Below are 18247 nucleotides of genomic sequence, written 5' to 3' on the forward strand. Positions count from 1 at the left end.
CGCCTAGCCACCTATTGCTAGGAAGTCTTTCGATATATTGGAACTTCTACACAAAAGTTCACCAACAATCGTCCTCTTCAATACTCAGTCAAACTGAACCTTGGAGCTTCCTTGGAAAGCCTCAATCGCTACCACCATTGTCTACTCCGACAATCCTAGTTCAAAAGAACTATCATACTCCACCATATGGAGTATACCCACAGCACACACCCTGCGTCAATGTTAACTAATGTCTGTGTCACATCCTTGCATCCAAGCCAATGCCCATGTCACACCTTTGCATCTCTACCAATGCTCGTGTTACAGCTTACATCAAAGCCAATGCCCATGTCACACTCTACATCAAAGTCAGCCATCGCCCTTGTGCTTTTGTGGATCTACTAACAATTAATATTTTTCACTATGACGTCTCACACACACCATTACGATAGTCTCTTTATCATCTCCAATGAGAACATTCTCTCAACATCTATAGAGATATTGTCAGCATCTAACTCAACACCTTTGTCTCTATCTTTGCCATTACCTTTGCTAGTCATCACGCCTTCACCCTCTTTAGCCATTATCTGACGTCTGGGTTAAGAGTCAACTACCAATTGGCTCTGATACCAATTGTTGGTACAGCGGAAGCGATCGTTGCGCAGCGTTGGCCACAAGGAATCAAATAAAGGCATAGAATAAATATAAGAGAAGAAACAAGAGAATTTGTTAACGGGGTTCGACCAATTGTGCCTACGTCCCCAGGAGCGCTGAGCGGCTACCAAGATATTATTAGAGAATAAGGATTACAAACTCTAGCACACCCAGGGGCCCACCTGCCCATGGGGTGTTTCTATTAGGTGCTTATATCTTGTGCACATTATAACAAGGGACCTGAGTCCAATATATAACATTGATTACTCTACTCTATTCCAATACTAGACAATGTGGGACTAATACAATAACATATTTCAAGCATTCCCAACATAAAACTATTAAATTATGTCCCTTCGAGTGGGTATATTGAGAAATATAATTTAACATTTTATCCCAATTAATCATACAAATATAATAAAATTCATATGGGTAGATCTTATTACATTACATATGATTAGTTACAAATAATATTTTAATGTGATTTTAAAACTTAATATATAATCATAATTATTTAAGGATGTTGTGGCTTCTCCCTAATTAATCAAAATTATATAAATCACTTAATATCATTTGCATAATTATCATAATAATTATCTGAATAATTAATCACTTAATAAAAAACTAAATATTTGCATAATTATCTGAATAATGCAAATTCATTTAATAACATTTCATATATAATATACAAACATATATGAGTTGATCATAAAAAATATAATCATTTAATGACATTGCATAAAATATCAACGTATAACATACTCAAACAGTAACAACACAGAATATATAACTCACATGTGATTGGAACTTAAACCACATTAACATATAACCTGTAGCATATCCTCGATTGAAAAGAAAGCCTTGAAATGTTTTGTATGTTGTAAAACTCATTGCACAATGAAACATTAACGAGTTCAGTGTTGTTTTACATTTAAGTTAATACCTTTAATCTTCCAATACATGTATATGCTTCTCAATAAGTCAATATTCATATGATCCATATTGTTGTATTACACATATGGTTACTAATAATTTTAATCCTCCAATTTGATTTTGACAACAATATTGGTAATGGCTTAACACAAGCACATATAGACATTTTATCAAACATGAAGCGTGCGTGCACATATGGGAAAGTAGTGAGGCAATGTTTTCAATTTAGCAAGTCATTCTCGTAAATCATATTGCAAAACTGAATCATTCTCATAAACATATATTGCAAAATTGAATCATTAACCAACACATAAATTAATGTCAAATGCGATGTTTATAAATTAACAAACAGTGTGTAAATTGCATTGTATATTTTGTTCATAAATTTTCAATCAATTAAGCAAGGCAGAACCATAAGTATGGCTCTGTTACCAAACGTTAGATCTTTGTAATCATCTAAACATGTTATACAATTAATTAAATAACATATTTAGATTATTATGCAACGGAAACTAAAATAGATCAAGAATACCAACCTCCAGACATTGCTATTTGATTCTCAATTGTCTTTCACGAACACTTTGTCTTGCAATCAAACACTGTGATTACAGTAATTAAATTCTAGGTTTGGTTTTCTAAACCTTTACTCACTCAACGTGATGGTGTTTGTTTCTGAACACTGGAATAGGATCAGTGACCCAAAACAGAGAGCAACCTGTTCTGATTTGTAGACCTTTATCCATCATAAAGGTCATCAGAGTAGACAGGTCGTTCTTATGCTTATTCTACAACAATGAACAAAATAGACACGGTTCTTATAATTGAGACAACATTAAAAAAATGAAAAATAATTGTTGGAGGAGAGAGAAGAAATCATTATTACATAAAGTAAAAAGTGAAGAAAGAGAGAGTGATTCAATGGGTGAGTAAATAAGTGAAAAAATGTTAGTTCTTTATTCAGTGTGGGTAAAGTCTGAAATGTTGTTGAATCGACGGTGGAAAGTAGGTAATGAGAAGTGAGTGTGAGATTTGAGTGATATGGAGAAGGAGAGACAGAGGTGAGTGAGAGGGAGAGAGAAAGTGTGAGTGAATGGATGACGAGGGAATGTGTGAGTGAATGGGTGAAAGGAGTATCATAGTTCGTGCTGGTCGGTTCAACCGATAAATTGGTGAATTGGTTTCAATATCAGTATGGAACAATAATTATATTGGTCCTGCCATCATATCAATCAAAACCACTTAAAACTGGTTATATCGGTTGGTTTTCAATTGAACCGTATGGTCATACCGGCCGGTTTTTATTTAAAATTATTTTTTTTAAATAAAAAACTTATTGGTTTTTCAACGTTAATATTAATATATTAGATATGTATATCTAATTTCACTAATATGCAGTTTAATTATGAATCATCGGTTGAATCACTATATCAGTATCCTAACAAGTTAAATGACCGGTACAGTATTAATAACATGGGTGAAAGTGAATGGATGATGGGAAAGTGGGTGGACTTTGATTATTTGGATGATGGGAAAGTGGGTGGGCTTTAACTTAATAATGTATTTGATATATTTTAATCTGAAATATAAATGTAGGGTATGTTTGTGAGGTCCACTTAAGAATAGAAATAGAGTTGTATCATTGTAGGTAATTTTAGCTTAAATTACTTAAGTTGTTGAAATGTATAAACAAATATAAAATAATCAATGAAACTCATTTAAGAATAAAAAATGAATTTCACTAATGTAGATGCTTAGCAATTTTTCAAAAACTTACCCAACTTTTACCTTAACAGGTACATGCATCATAAACTTTTAAGAAAGAGTTGTAGTATAGTTACCTGTAAAATCAGTCTATAAATTTTCTAACATATAAGAAAATAATGAGTTATAATGATGTCATATTTATTCATTTTCTACAAAAATATTTTTAGAAACAAAGAAAAATAACATATATTTCATGATTTTAGTGGTTGTAGGAAATAACTTATCTTCTAGTATAAATAAATTATTGATAAGAAAAATCATATCTTATGGCACACATCATCTTCTTATGTGTGTTGGATTTATATTTATAGACTACTTATATAAGATAATTAACATAGTAATGTAGGGAGTTTTACAAATTTATAAAATGGTTTCTGATTGTTGCAAAAAATATGCATCTAATACACTTATAATGCATAAAAAAGTATATCTGCAATAAACATCTGTGTATCTTATAAATATTGATTAATATAGTTAGTGTCTTTAATCTTATCCCACCTAATAATATAATGTCACATAATATTTTATTTTATTTTAATAATGAGAATGAAAAAACCCATAAGAATAAATATTATTAATCACATACATGATATTATATTATTGGACGAGACAAAATTTGGGACACTAACTTATAACAAGTGATCTTCATTCATACCAAAGTCATTATTGCTATTTATGCACCGAGACTCCCAGCTTGACACTGAGCACTATGGACCGGAGGGTTGCAAACAGAGATTTTTGAAGTTATTTAGTTGAAGTGATTTATACGAAGAATTGAAGTGATTTATATGAAGAAGAAGAAGAAAGATGTAAACGTTTGGAATCGCTGGGAAAATGAGTTGTCTTTTTTGTGCCAAAAGTGGTAATTTAGTCTTTTCCAACTGAAATTTAAAAGGGACACATTCTATCCCAAAAAATGTCCTTTTAACTTCTTGTGTTGATAGAAAAAATGTATTAAGTTAAATGTTTAATAATTATGTATTTTTTTTTTACTAACCATAAACAATATACTTGTGAGACAGAAGATATGTTCCCCAAAATATAATATTCTGGCCCAAGGGTAATCTGCCGGCCCAAATTCAGTCTGGAAATAATCGGGCTGGCCTAGTGCTACTTATGAGACCCAGCTCAATTATAGTGGAAAAGGAACAGTGGTATAAATATGGAAGCACATTTTCTATCCTAAAATATGTTTCACTATATTCCTTTATCATCATTGGTCAGAAAATATAACATTAATATATATTAAAATTATGTTTTATTTTTGTAACTACCTAGAAATAATGGGTTATGTGGAGTAATCTTAGGACAACAATGTATACTATACTCTATATATATATATAGTTTCTCACATTTAAACTCTCAACCATGACCTTGCATTGCAATTTGATTTAACTATTTATAGATCATTTGAACTAGATTGGCTAGTTGGATCAGTCAGCAAAACTAAACAGGTATAACAAAGCTTCAAAGGGGAACAAAAAAATAAAAGTAAAAAGGACATGTCAGAAGAAAAAGTGAGAAACTAAGAATGATGTAACAAAATAAGGCCTTTATACATGTTATAAACCAAGCAACATGTAAGACTAAGAACTGAGATTTTCATTAAAACCTTGTCATCTGAGGTAGAATTTGAGAGTCACTTGAGTGAGAAACTAACTGCTCTGAACTTAAGGGTCTTACTATGTTATGGGCACCAACAGGATTATGAAGACCCTGTCTACTCATCTCTTTGGAGTTGTTCATACTTGACTCGGAATTCGAGGATTCCATCAATGTCTGAACCTGATTCAACGGTTCGCAAGCAAGGAAAACATGTAAATTATGTTAATATATATCTAATGGAAGAAGTATGTAGATCAATTACAAGCATGGATCTTTCAAAATTACCATATCTAGGCGCTTCTTGTGTAAGTCATTTGATAGCTGCAAGTTATAAACATTGTAAGTCAGAATCTGATTATTATAAATATCAGTTTTGTTATTTTGGAGAAACTGTTTGTTTCTTACAGGTTTTTTATGATACTTCTTCTCTTCACTTGAATATCCCGGAATTGTTAAATCCCAATTTTTCTCTGCATAGTGATTCAGGAAACAAGAAAATGTCATCTCTTTTTAGCAACCATGAATAATAATAATGTTCGTAGTTCAAGCATTCAATTTTTGCCTTACTCAAGATATCAGAGAAAATCAATGATCTGTTATACAATATTCAAATATGTCCATTACATGATGGAGGGAGACAATGTTGAAAATGAAATCCTAAAGTTGTACTTAATGATATTAAAAGTAATGTAAAACTTATATAATCTGTCAGGTAACCCAAAGAGCAGTTTTTTATTATAAAAAGAGTAAAAACCTATTTTAGTCCCAATTTTTTTTATGTTTACCAATTTGGTCCTTGAAAAATTAAAAAACTCAAAATGGTCCAAAAAAATATCAAATGTGAGTCAAATTAGTCATTTTTGACATATTTTATGACACCTGATAGACACTATTTTGAGTTACATTCGTGGTAATTGAGTGCTAGTTCGAACTTTTATTTTTTCGGGATCAAATTGATACACACGAAAATTTATAATGACTGAGTGAGTATTTACTCTTATAAAAATCAAAATAAACAATGTACTGCTTATGATTGCTTGCTGCATAGAAGCAGTGTGGTGAGAATAACTTCCTATATGCAAAAGAAATTTGTAAACCATATTGTCATACAAAAGAAAGGAACAAGGGATGGGAAACTTTATGACAATATTAATTTTAAGTAGACACTCAGCAGAAAGTAACAGTTATTATATAACATCACCTTTTGTGTAGTGCATTGTTTAAATTTGTTACATCATGAGCTTTTCTGTTTGACTTAACTTTTTATAACCAAAAAAAATGTTATTGAACAGTAAGCAGATGAGTACATAGGAAACACTTAAGCTGAATTATTTTTCAGGGTAATAACACCCAATACTTATGATTCAGTCATAGACAAATTATTTGTTCTGAAATTTAGAACTCCAAATTCTACAAAGTGTGTCAGATCTGAGCATAAACTTCTGAGATAAAAATATTAACATAAACCAAAATCTGACTTCTATCCGTATTCTTGTCACTAGGAATGTTTTGGATCAAACCAGAAACACAGGATATAAGTACATGTTTTTTTGTTGTTGGTATAACTAAGATTATCTTTTCACCCTATGGGTAAGGAACTAATCCCTTTCGGGATGTGTGTCTGTTTCTCCTAACAACTGTCGGCCCCAAAAACCGAACTTTTGACTTTTTAGTCTATCTAGAGGTCTAGTGGGCCTTACACCACTTGACCAACGCCTAATTGGTAGGATATAACTACATATATTACACAAGTAGGTGTGACAGAAACAATGCACAAGGAAAGGACTAGTGGAGAAGTAGAAAGAATAGGATTCAAGCAGGTGCATTAGACAACTAGGCTCAAGAAAGAAATAGCAAGTCACACCCCCTCCCCTGTTAGTCAATCATAGTCCAACTAAGAGTGCAGTTTTTTTTTTCAGTGTAGAGTGCAGATTTAACCATAGGCAACCCAACACCCACAAGAGGCACTACTGTACATCACTTGAACTAAAAGAGGTCCATAAAGTTATCAATCTAATTTAGCCAATTAAAGTAGCCAATAGTACTCTAGTGATAAAATTTGCGAAAGTAACATTTTTTAAATCTAATTAGAGTAAACAGAGGTTTGAAATATGCAAGAGTGCCTCCTTTGGTGGCCTGAAAATAAGCTATAGTCACAACATACCTAGGTGTAGCAATAAATCTTTGGACTCTAAAGTTGATGATTTTCTATGCTTCGCGAAAATGCAACTGTGTGTGGTCGCCTGCATATCAGAAAAAGATAAGTCAGTACTGGAAATAGCACAAAGCTAAAACACAAATCATCAACTGTGGATTTTAGTATCAAAACTTACAGAATCAATGAAGTCATCAGCAAGCTCCAAAAGCATATCTATAACTTCAGGGTCCAGCTTACCCTGTGGATCCACCTGAAGGACAGAAAATCACAATCAAAAATATATTTGATAAAAAACATTAAAGAAAACAAGTTTAAAGAAAACCTGTGAAACTAAATCCTGTATCTTTCTCTTCCCAAGGAGTTGGTTTGTTGCTTCAGTTCCTTGGCTTGAACTTCCCCCTGGTGTGGTTGCCCCAGATGCAGTGGCATCAGGCTGTGACCCTGTAAAACTAACTGATTTTTGGCCTGTGGGTCCTGGAATTCTTGGAGAATGCTGCTGTTGCTGTTGATTTACAGTTGCCTGTAGTTGAGATTGTTGCTGTGGCTGCTGTTGTATATGTTGCTGCTGCTGGGGCTGTTGTTGCTGATGCAGCTGAGGCTGCCCTATTGGTTTCTGTTGCTGCATCAGCTGGGATAGTTGCTGTGGGTTCAGGGTCATAGAGTTTTGTTGCAGTTGAGTAGGCGACGCCAGCTGCTGCTGTCTCTGGTGTTGTTGAAGACGCAATGGTGAGGCAGGGCCAGACATAGCTGGCATTTGCTTAAACCACTGTTGCTGTGTTAAAGAATTATGCATCATTGCAGGCTGTCCATTCTGAGACAACCCAGATAACTGGGAATTCATAAAAGCAAGGGATGACGACCTTGGTAAGCCTTGAACCTATAGTCAACAGCAATTTTCAACATTCTAATATGCCTCAACTCATTTTGAAAAATTACAGACATATACATACACAAAATGTTAGGTTAGGGGAAATACCCTGACCAAGATGGGAAAGAATAGAGAAAGATAGGAGAAAAACAATCCTCAATTTTATTGAAAGAATTCTGAAATCAAGAAGGAAACTGATATGCATCATTGTTTCAAGCCACTTGTAGTTAATTACATATATGCCACTTTAGTTGTACTTTCCTTTTTTAGCTTTGGCAGTTGACAGCTAGTTGGTTAATAGCTATAAATAGCAAGTGTAACTGATTTAGTTGGTTAATCAATTTGTTTCAGAAATAAACTCTTCTTCTTGTAATCTTCCTTTCTCTCAATCAATATACACCTCGGAATCCTTTCTTTCCTAAAAGATTCCCTGTTCTATCTCTTCTTCTTCGAATTCGGCAGTAATTCCTAGAACACCTTCTTCATCCTTATCAATTGGTATCAGATTTGGTCTTTCCTTGGCTACGCTCGTTGCAATGGCAGAATCTACCAGAAGTCAAGCTTCATTACGGGACGTGGAAGAACGGTTGGAAAGCAGAATGTCGGCGCACATCGAGTCCAAAATGATGGAATTAGCAGGGTCCATTCAAAAGTCTCAAGCGATTCCCTCAAGGTAACAATGGAAGAATTGCTGAAGAACAAAACTGATGGCATGGAAGATTCTGCAAGATCTCGGGTTGCCCCTGCAAGTGAGAAACGTAATCACACAAATTATTCTTGTGGCACTCGGTTGTCTAGGATTGATTTCCCTCGTTTCAATGGTGACAATGTGAAGCAATGGATTTATCAGTGCGAAACATACTTTCTAATTGATGGCACACCAGAGGAGGTCAAAGTGAAGCTCGCAGTGGTTCATTTTGAAGGAAGAGCCCTACAGTGGCATCATGCCTTTGTAAAATCGTTGTGGTCTAGTTCTTGGCCAGGGTGGGGAGAGTATGTCACAATCTTGATCGAACGGTTTGGGGACGTATGTGATGATCCGATGGTAGAGCTCATGAATTTGAGGCAAAAAGGAAGTGTAGCTGATTACCATGAGGAATTTGATGCGGTAATTACAAGATTGGAGTTATCTGAAGAGTATATGTTGAGTTGTTTTTTGGGAGGGCTGAAACAAGATGTTCAAATGATGGTGCGCATGTTCCAGCCACATTCTGTCAGGAAGGCATTCACTTTAGCCAAGCTTTATGAATCTGCTCATGATCAACCTTCACTCTTTCATGCTCCATCTAAGGTGACTAAACAAGGGCACAATTCCAAACAATTCCTTGCTGCTAAGCCAGCACTAACAGTGGAGCAACAATTGGAGTCAGTCAAGCCAAAACCTAAATCTACAAGGAGCTTGACACCAGCATACATGAATGAAAGAAGAGCAAAAGGACTCTGCTATTTCTGTGACTCCCCTTATACTTCAGAGCATAGCTTGACACATAAGAAACTTCAAATCCATGTGATGGAGATTGAAGATGTTCTTGATCATGAGGACAAGGGATGGGAAATGGCAACAGAAAGGGAGATAACAGCAGAAAGCAGTGAGTATGGAGAACCTCACATTTCTGTTAATGCACTTACAGGGATGCCTAGCTTTAGAACTATGAGGATTACAGGCCACTACAATTAAAAGCCATTACACATTCTAATCGATAGTGGTAGCACACACAATTTCTTGGATATTCAGAAGGCCAAGACTATTGGTTGCCACATTGAGCAATTAGAACCTTTAATGGTTACTGTAGCTGATGGAAATAAGTTGCAAATCTCAGCAGTAGTAAAGAATTTTGTTTGGACTATTCAACATACTACTTTTACTTCTGATATGATGCTCATACCCTTGGGGTGTTGTGATATGGTGATGGGAGTTGAATGGTTGGTGACACTAGGAGATATTACTTGGAACTTTGATAAATTAACCATGGATTTCAAAACACAAGGTAGGAGACATGTGCTTAGAGGAGCTTCCCCTAATACTGTTAAAACAATGAAGAAACAGCAGCTTGAGAAGGTCTTGACAGAAGGCATGCAGTTGTCTATGTTGCAGCTATGTAATCAGGATGGAGGATTGTTGCAATCACTTACTACTCATGCAGAGCAACCTCTGATTCCAGCACCAATTGGGCAGTTGCTTGCAAGGTTTAGTGCCATCTTTGAAGAACCATCTGAATTACCACCTATGAGGGAAGGCCATAACCACCAAATTCCTCTGCTGCAAGGTAGTAATCCTGTAAATAAAAGGCCCTACAGGTATGCCAAACACTAGAAAGATGTCATTGACAGATTAGTACAAGAGATGTTGGCTTCAGGCATCATTCAGAATAGTAATAGCCCCTATGCTAGTCCTGTGGTGTTGGTAGGGAAGAAAGATGGCTCATGGAGACTATGTGTTGATTACAGAGAGTTGAATAAGGGAACTGTCAAGGATAGGTTTCCTATTCCATTGGTGGAAGATCTTATGGATGAGTTGCATGGATCCACTATCTTCTCTAAGCTGGACCTAAGGTCAGGGTATCATCAAGTCAGAATGCATCCACTTGACATTCACAAAACAACTTTTAAAACTCATGGAGGGCATTATGAGTACTTGGTCATGCCATTTGGATTGACAAATGCACCTGCCACCTTCCAGGGATTGATGAATGCTATATTCAGTAAGTTCCTTAGGAAGTTCTTGCTAGTTTTTTTTTATGATATACTAATCTATAGTAGTTCATTATCTGAGCACTTGGATCATTTGGCAAGAGTCTTACAACTGATGCAAGAAAATGCACTGTTTGCAAAAAAATCAAAGTGTTACTTTGGAGTGAAAAGGGTTGAGTATTTAGGACACTTTATTTCTGACCAATGTGTATCTACTGACCCATCCAAGATTGCTGCTGTGCAAGATTGGCCATTACCTCAAACAGTGAAACAGTTGAGGGGTTTTCTTGGCTTGGCAGGGTATTACAGAAGGTTTATTAAGGGGTATGGAGGTGTGGCTAAACCTTTAACAGAGTTGCTCAAGAAGGACAATTTCTGCTGGTCTCCTGAGGCTAAGAATTCTTTCCTACAATTGAAGGAATTACTAGTAACAGCACCTATTTTAGCACTGCCAAATTTTTCTAAAACATTTGTGGTAGAAGCAGATGCTTCAGGGTTTGGGTTGGGAGCTGTTTTGATGCAAGACCACCAACCTATTGCATATGTTAGCAGAGCCCTAAACCAACAGCAACAGTCAGCCTCTACATATGAGAAGGAGCTTATGGCAGTGGTATTTGCAGTACAGAAATGGAGGCATTATTTGTTGAATAGACATTTTATAATCAAAACAAATCACAGCAGTTTAAAGTACATGCTGGATCAGAGGTTATCTACAGCATTCCAACAGAAATGGCTAGTTAAATTGATGGAGTTTGATTTTGCAATTGAGTATAAGATAGGGAAGGAAAATGTTGCAGCTGATGCATTGTCAAGAGTAGAAAGCTGTCATGTCCTCCTAGTTCATACAATTGATTCTACTTTGGTGAATAGAGTAAAGGAGTCCTGGGATTCTAATGAAGGCCTCAGAAGGTTGATAGAGCAGATTCAAATCAATCCTTCTTCACACAAACATTATAGTTGGGTGCATGGTGAGCTTAGAAGGAAGGGAAGGTTAGTAATTGGCAAAGATCAACAACTCAGGCTTGACATTTTGCAGTGGTTGCATACAACCTCAACAGGAGGACACTCTGGTAGACAGGCTATTGTGCAAAGGGTGAAGTCTGTAGTTTTTTGGAGAGGACTAAATAAGGATGTGAAAGAATTTATCATGAGATGCCAAACTTGCCAAAGATGTAAGTATGATACCAGTGCCTCTCCAGGTCTATTACAACCATTGCCTATCCCTGAACATGTGTGGCAACATATCACTATGGATTTCATTGAAGGATTGCCTATGGTTTCTGGTAAACAGGTTATTTTTGTGGTAGTGGATAGGTTGAGTAAAGCTGCACACTTCATGACTTTGTCTCATCCTTATATTGCTGCCACTGTGGCTCAATCTTTTCTAGACAACGTCTTTAAACTTCATGGCTATCCAGCTTCAATTACTAGTGATAGAGATCCAATTTTTATCAGCAAATTCTGGCAGGATCTGTTTGCATTACAAGGGGTTCAAATCCAGCTTTCTTCTTCTTATCATCCTCAAACTGATGGCCAATCTGAGGTGGTGAATAGGTGCTTAGAAACCTATTTGAGATGTATGTGTTCTGATACTCCTAATCAGTGGCTACAATGGTTACCTTTGGCAGAATGGTGGTATAATACAACCTTTCACACTTCTATTCAGGCAACACCGTATGAAATTGTCTATGGACAACCTCCACCTACATATTTGCCTTATCTTCCGGGGGGTTCCAAGATAGAATTGGTTGATAGAAGTTTGGCAAAACGAGAGGAGATGCTTCGAGTACTCAAATTTCACTTAAGAAGGGCTCAAGATAGAATGAAGCAAGTTGTAGATAAACATAGGAGTGACAGGCAATTTTTGGTGGGTGACTTAGTGTATGTTAAACTGCACTCCTATAGACAGATTTCAGTAGCTAACAGATCTAATGCGAAATTGGCACCTAAATACTATGGTCCTTATCCAGTTATCCGTAAGATAGGAATGGTAGCTTATGCTCTTGATCTCCCACCAACAGCACAAATTCATCCTGTCTTCCATGTGTCTCAGTTAAAAAAATGTGTGGGCAATGTCCATACTGCTGCTCAACTTCCATCTTCAATGGAGGGTATAGTTGCAGACAAGGAACCTGAGGCTATATTGGACAGAACCACAGTGAAGAAGAAGGGGCAAGCAGTCACTAAGGTCTTAGTCAAGTGGAAGCACCAATTAGTGGAGGATGCATCTTGGGAGTTCTACTATGACTTGAAGAAGAAATTCTCGTTTTTTAATCCTTGAGGTCAAGGATTGTTTTCAGAGGGGGGTATTGATATGCATCATTGTTTCAAGCCACTTGTAGTTAATTACATATATGCCACTTTAGTTGTACTTTCCTTTTTTAGCTTTGGCAGTTGACAGTTAGTTGGTTAATAGCTATAAATAGCAAGTGTAACTGATTTAGTTGGTTAATCAATTTGTTTCAGAAATAAACTCTTCTTCTTGTAATCTTCCTTTCTCTCAATCAATATACACCTCGGAATCCTTTCTTTCCTAAAAGATTCCCTGTTCTATCTCTTCTTCTTTGAATTCGGCAGTAATTCCTAGAACACCTTCATCCTTATCAGAAACCTTCTTACAAGGGTGAACCCTTAATCCTTATTGAATTTTCTAAAGCTTAACCCCTAACCTCATGAAAAACCTCTTATTTAAACTATTCTAATCCTAATAACTAATTAGACCAGCCCCAAAAGACTCAAGACTAAAACTATCAATTAGGACTAAGCCCAATATCCCCAGGCCCAAGGGCAGGCCCCACAGCCTGTGCTGCTTCCTCCTGTGCAGGTCTTGTTCTCTTCCTCCTCGAATAGACCTTCCAAACAGGTCTACTTTGGACCCTAACGCACAAGCTCATGCATAATCTAAATTAATTTTTCACATTACTCCACATAATGAACTTCATTACTAGTCTAAGTATATCAAACTTAGTAATTATGGTCAAAATTCTTTTTCCCTACAAATATTCAAATGCAAAAACTTGTTTAGTTTTTGCACTTGAAATGTTAAGACTGACAGCTATAACATATTTAACTACTTATAAGTGAATGCATGTTGTTTACTTGTTTCATCAACCACTAATATATTAGGAAATCATTTACTTTTTTTTACATGATCTATGTTTATTAACTAATTCAACTTTTCTTTCCAAAGGATGGATATGAAAAGAAATATAAAGTGATATTCATCTCACATGATAGAGTGGTAAACCACATACTTATTTTTCTTCTTTTACCAAATTTCCTTCTGTTTTGATTATAAATCTATAAGTGCGTAAGCAAGCTAGTTAATGGGCCCAACTTCCAGATGTGAACTAAAATAAGAAAAATATAGAACCTCAAAGCTATACAATGAATAAGATAAGATAGGCACTGCTTCAGAGAGTAAACAGACACTAGCTTAATAGATAGAGATAAAACTGTCTAGCCTGGATCAGTTCCTATCTTCAAAACGGTAGAGAATAGTGGCTTTGATGACCGTGTTTGGCTAAAAGCAATGCAAGCTGAGTTTGATGCTCTCATAGAACCCACAAATGTCAAAGAAGCTCCTAGAGAGATTCTATAGTTCCAAGAGAGATTCTTAGAGCACTTATAGCTCACACAGAACCCACAAATGTCAAAGAAGCTCTTGGTGACTCTGTTTGGCTAAAAGCAATGCAAGCTGAGTTTGATGCTCTCATGTCTCATCAAACTGGGAACATGGTCTCTAGTTTCACTACCCCCTCACAAACAAGTTATTGGCTGCAAATAGGTGTTTAGGGTGAAAGAAAATGCTGAATGGGACTGTCAATAGGTACAAAGCTAGACTTGTGACCAAAGGCTTTCATCAAAAACCAGGGGTTAATTATACTGAAACATTCTCACCTGTTGTTAAACCCATCACCTATCAGAATCCTTCTAACTTTAGTTGTTACCTACAAATGGTCTCTAGAACAACTAGATATTAATAATGCTTTCCTTAATGGCATTCTAGATGAAGAAGTCTATATGGTTCAGCCTCTTGGTTTTCATAGTGGAGACAAGAGCATTGTGTGCAAGCTTCACAAAGCTCTGTATGGCCTAAAGCAGGCACCTAGGCAGTCATTTGAAAGACTAAAAGGCACTCTAGTTAAATTTGGTTTTCATATCAGTAAGTGTGACAATTGTCTCTTCATTCAAATCACTCATACATACAAAGTCTTTGTTCTAGTTTATGTTGATGACATTATAGTCACTGGCTCATCTACATCTCAACTTCACAAGATTATTGAAAAACTGAGTAACACGTTTGCACTCAAAAAGCTAGGGTCCCTTGACTATTTTCTAGGAATAGAGGTTAAACATCAAGTTGATGGATCTCTGTTTCTCTCACAATCCAAATATATCAAATATCTTTTGTATAGGGCCAACATGAGCACTGCTAAAGCCACTCCTACACCTATGGGAACCTCCTGCAAACTGACTAAAACTGGTTCAGAACAGTTTGAAGACCTTACTCTATACAGATCTATTGTTGGTGCCCTTCAATATGCAATAGTAACTAGACCTGACCTAACATTCAGTGTTAACAAGGTTTGCCAATTCATGAGCCAACCTCTACATTAACACTGGAGTGCAGTAAAAAGAATCCTAAGATATCTGCGAGGCTCCTCATCTCTAGGTCTGCATGTCAAGCCTGTTGTTTCTTCCATGGCTCTTCCTATCATGGCCTGTTGTGATGCAGACTGGGCCTCTGATCCAGATGATAGAAAATCCATCTCAGGAGCTTGTATCTTTGTTGGACCAAACATTGTGACATGGTGGTCAAAGAAACAGTAGACCATTTCCAGGTCAAGCACTGAAGCTGAGTACAAAAGTCTTGTTTTGGCTACTCAAGAGGTTATTTGGATTGAATCCATATTTTCAGAGTTGCAATGCAAATACCAAACTCCCTTGATTCTATGTGATAACCTTAGCACAGCTTCCATGGCTCACAATCCTGTCCTACACAGTAGAACCAAGCACATTGAACTAGACCTGTTCTTTGTAAGAGACAAAATCCAATCAAAGGCTCTTCAAGTCAAGCACATTCCATATGAGCATCAAACTGGAGATGTATTAACAAAACCTCTATCAACATCCAAGTTCATCTCAATGAGGAAATACCTTAGAGTGACAGATGCTTTGTCCCTAGATCACTAATTGTTTTCTTAGTACTTTTGTTTGTATTCGGTAGCTATATACTCTAGTTATAAGAGTTAGTTATTAAGCTTGACTAAAGAGCTACTCATTGTCTATAAATAGAAATGAGTAGCTCTTCATTTGAAACTTTTCAAAAATAGAAATAACTAACCAAAAAATTAGTTACAAATTCAATTTCTTCTCTCTCTCTAGTTTAGGGTTTCTCTCTCCTTTCTCTTCATTTTCTTCAATTTCTTACAAAAAGAGATTAAGTTTGCTTATAAGACTCCTACTATATATTGTGACAATCTCAGCATTGTCGCTATGTCCCACAACCCTACTCTTTGAACTTGATCTATACTTTGTCAGAGATAAGATTCAAAACAAAACTCTATTTGGTCAACATGTCCCTTCAATTTTACAAATAGTTGATATCCTAACTAAACCTCTAACTAATTATATGTTTCTTGGGTTCAGACAACAGCTTCAAGTCAAAGAATAATTCATCTTGATCAAGATTGTCAACAACTCTCAACTTCAAGGAGGAGGGGGTCTATTTGGTTTCATCTTTCTTACACAAAATGAAGAAGAAAATAAAATAGGATCAACATTCTACTCAGATATTTAATTATCAATCCTTAAAAAAATTGTCCATGCAAATTCAACACGTGATGCATAATAATGGTGCCAAAATAAATCAAATTGTGCTAAGATGTTAAAAAGAGAGATATTTGGCAATATTGGAGCACAGAGTTCAAAACAGCAAGTATACTACATCTTGAAATGATAAAACATATAGAACTTTGGCTACAATGACATTTAAAATCTAAACCGTGTCAGAATACAACAAAAGATCCTATAGAGATATACAATAAAAACACCAGTAATCATAACTGTTTCCTAGTTCACCAATATTATATAGAAAGGATATATTATACCTGTGGAGTGTTAAGTGAGTTTTGTTGTGATAGCTGTTGCCTGATTTGGCCCTGGCTCATCCGCATCTGCTGAGCATAAGCAAGGGCTCCAGTGGCTCTTAGCTGCGAACTGATGTTTGGCGAACCCATCATCCCCATTGCTTGCATTCCTTGCAATGGCTGTCCAGCAGAATTACTCGAAGTGAATTGAGACCCCTGGACTAGTCCACCCTTCTGCCTTGGCTACACCAAATTCAACTTATTTCAGGAAAAAAACATAACATTTTGAATGCAAAAGGAATGATGAAATGTAACAACTAACGACATTCAATAAATAAAAAGGTAGTCATATACAAACACACTAAGCATTGTACCTAATTTTTTTCTATACTATCATTATTTTTCCACTCCTTCCACTGCAATCATCCTAAAAACTATGGCACCATGTTTTACATTGCACTTCGCAACTGCAATTGCGGCCACAAAATTGCGGTCTCAGGAGGCTCCGCAACAGCATCGCAATTGCATGGTCACCTTTTCCCACAATTGCAGTAAAAACCATAATTTAAAACACTGTATGGCACTAATAGTATAATCTACTAATCATGAACTATAACAAACAATGCTTTATAATCTCATCTACTATCCAACTACTCTATTGTTCAGTATTAATCATCATAAAGTTTCACCATTCCAAAAAACGATTCATACACGAAATGAAAAATCTTAACAATTTAGCATATCATGACTCATTATTACCGATGGCAACAAATTAAACTGTGTCCCAGCAGCAGACAACATAGGAAACTGTCCACTTTGCCCGATCCGCGACAAATTCGATCCTCCCAACTGCTGCTGCTGCTGATTCTGCAACTGAGGTGAACTAGAACCGCTGAAACTCATCTGATTGTTATATAAACCGGATTGTTGCCTCATGACAGCGCCGAATTGCTGCTGCTGCTGTTGTTGCTGTTGTTGTTGCTGATTCTGGAGTTGATTGAGGCGTGACATTGAAGGGGATCGTTGTAGGGTTTGCTGTAATTGAAAATTCGAGTGTAGCTGATTTAGGGTTTGTGATTGTTGCTGCTGCTTCTGTTGTTGTTGAATTGATTTCTGTTGTTGATAATCGAAGGTGGAAGGTGATGGATTCAGAATTTGTTGTTGTTGTTGTTGTTGAGAGATTGAAATTGATGATGATGATTGTGGATTTTGATTTTGAATTGGAATGGTTGAAGGTGATGATTCAGATGGAGTTGTTTCTGACATTGGATTTGAGTCAAATTCTATGGTGAAATCAACAAATTGAGGGTTTATGAAACTGTGATGGTTGAAACACAAAAGGGGATGAAGTTTTTCAATTTGAAGGGACGAATCATCAACGGAGGGGGAAGATTAATCTGAATCGTACACGTCACCACACAAAACCTCTTGTATATAGTACCCGTGTTTGCGATCGGTTTGAATCCGAATATATAGATAACATGTGATTCGGTTCGATTTGGT

General features: G+C 36.1%; 1 protein-coding gene across 1 annotated transcript; it reads right to left on the reverse strand.

The window, feature by feature from the left end:
- Positions 4764-18147, reverse strand: LOC109357258 (transcription initiation factor TFIID subunit 12b). The gene is made up of 8 exons (XM_019601085.1): positions 17504-18147; positions 16766-16987; positions 7416-7970; positions 7269-7343; positions 7100-7178; positions 5341-5405; positions 5221-5256; positions 4764-5115 (listed from the first exon to the last, which is right to left on the reverse strand). The coding sequence occupies exons 1-8, from the start codon at positions 18008-18010 to the stop codon at positions 4936-4938; spliced, it is 1719 nt and encodes a 572-aa protein (XP_019456630.1). The 5' UTR covers positions 18011-18147; the 3' UTR covers positions 4764-4935.

This window comes from Lupinus angustifolius, chromosome LG09 (genome assembly GCF_001865875.1).
Source record: "Lupinus angustifolius cultivar Tanjil chromosome LG09, LupAngTanjil_v1.0, whole genome shotgun sequence".
Lineage (NCBI taxonomy): Eukaryota > Viridiplantae > Streptophyta > Magnoliopsida > Fabales > Fabaceae > Lupinus > Lupinus angustifolius.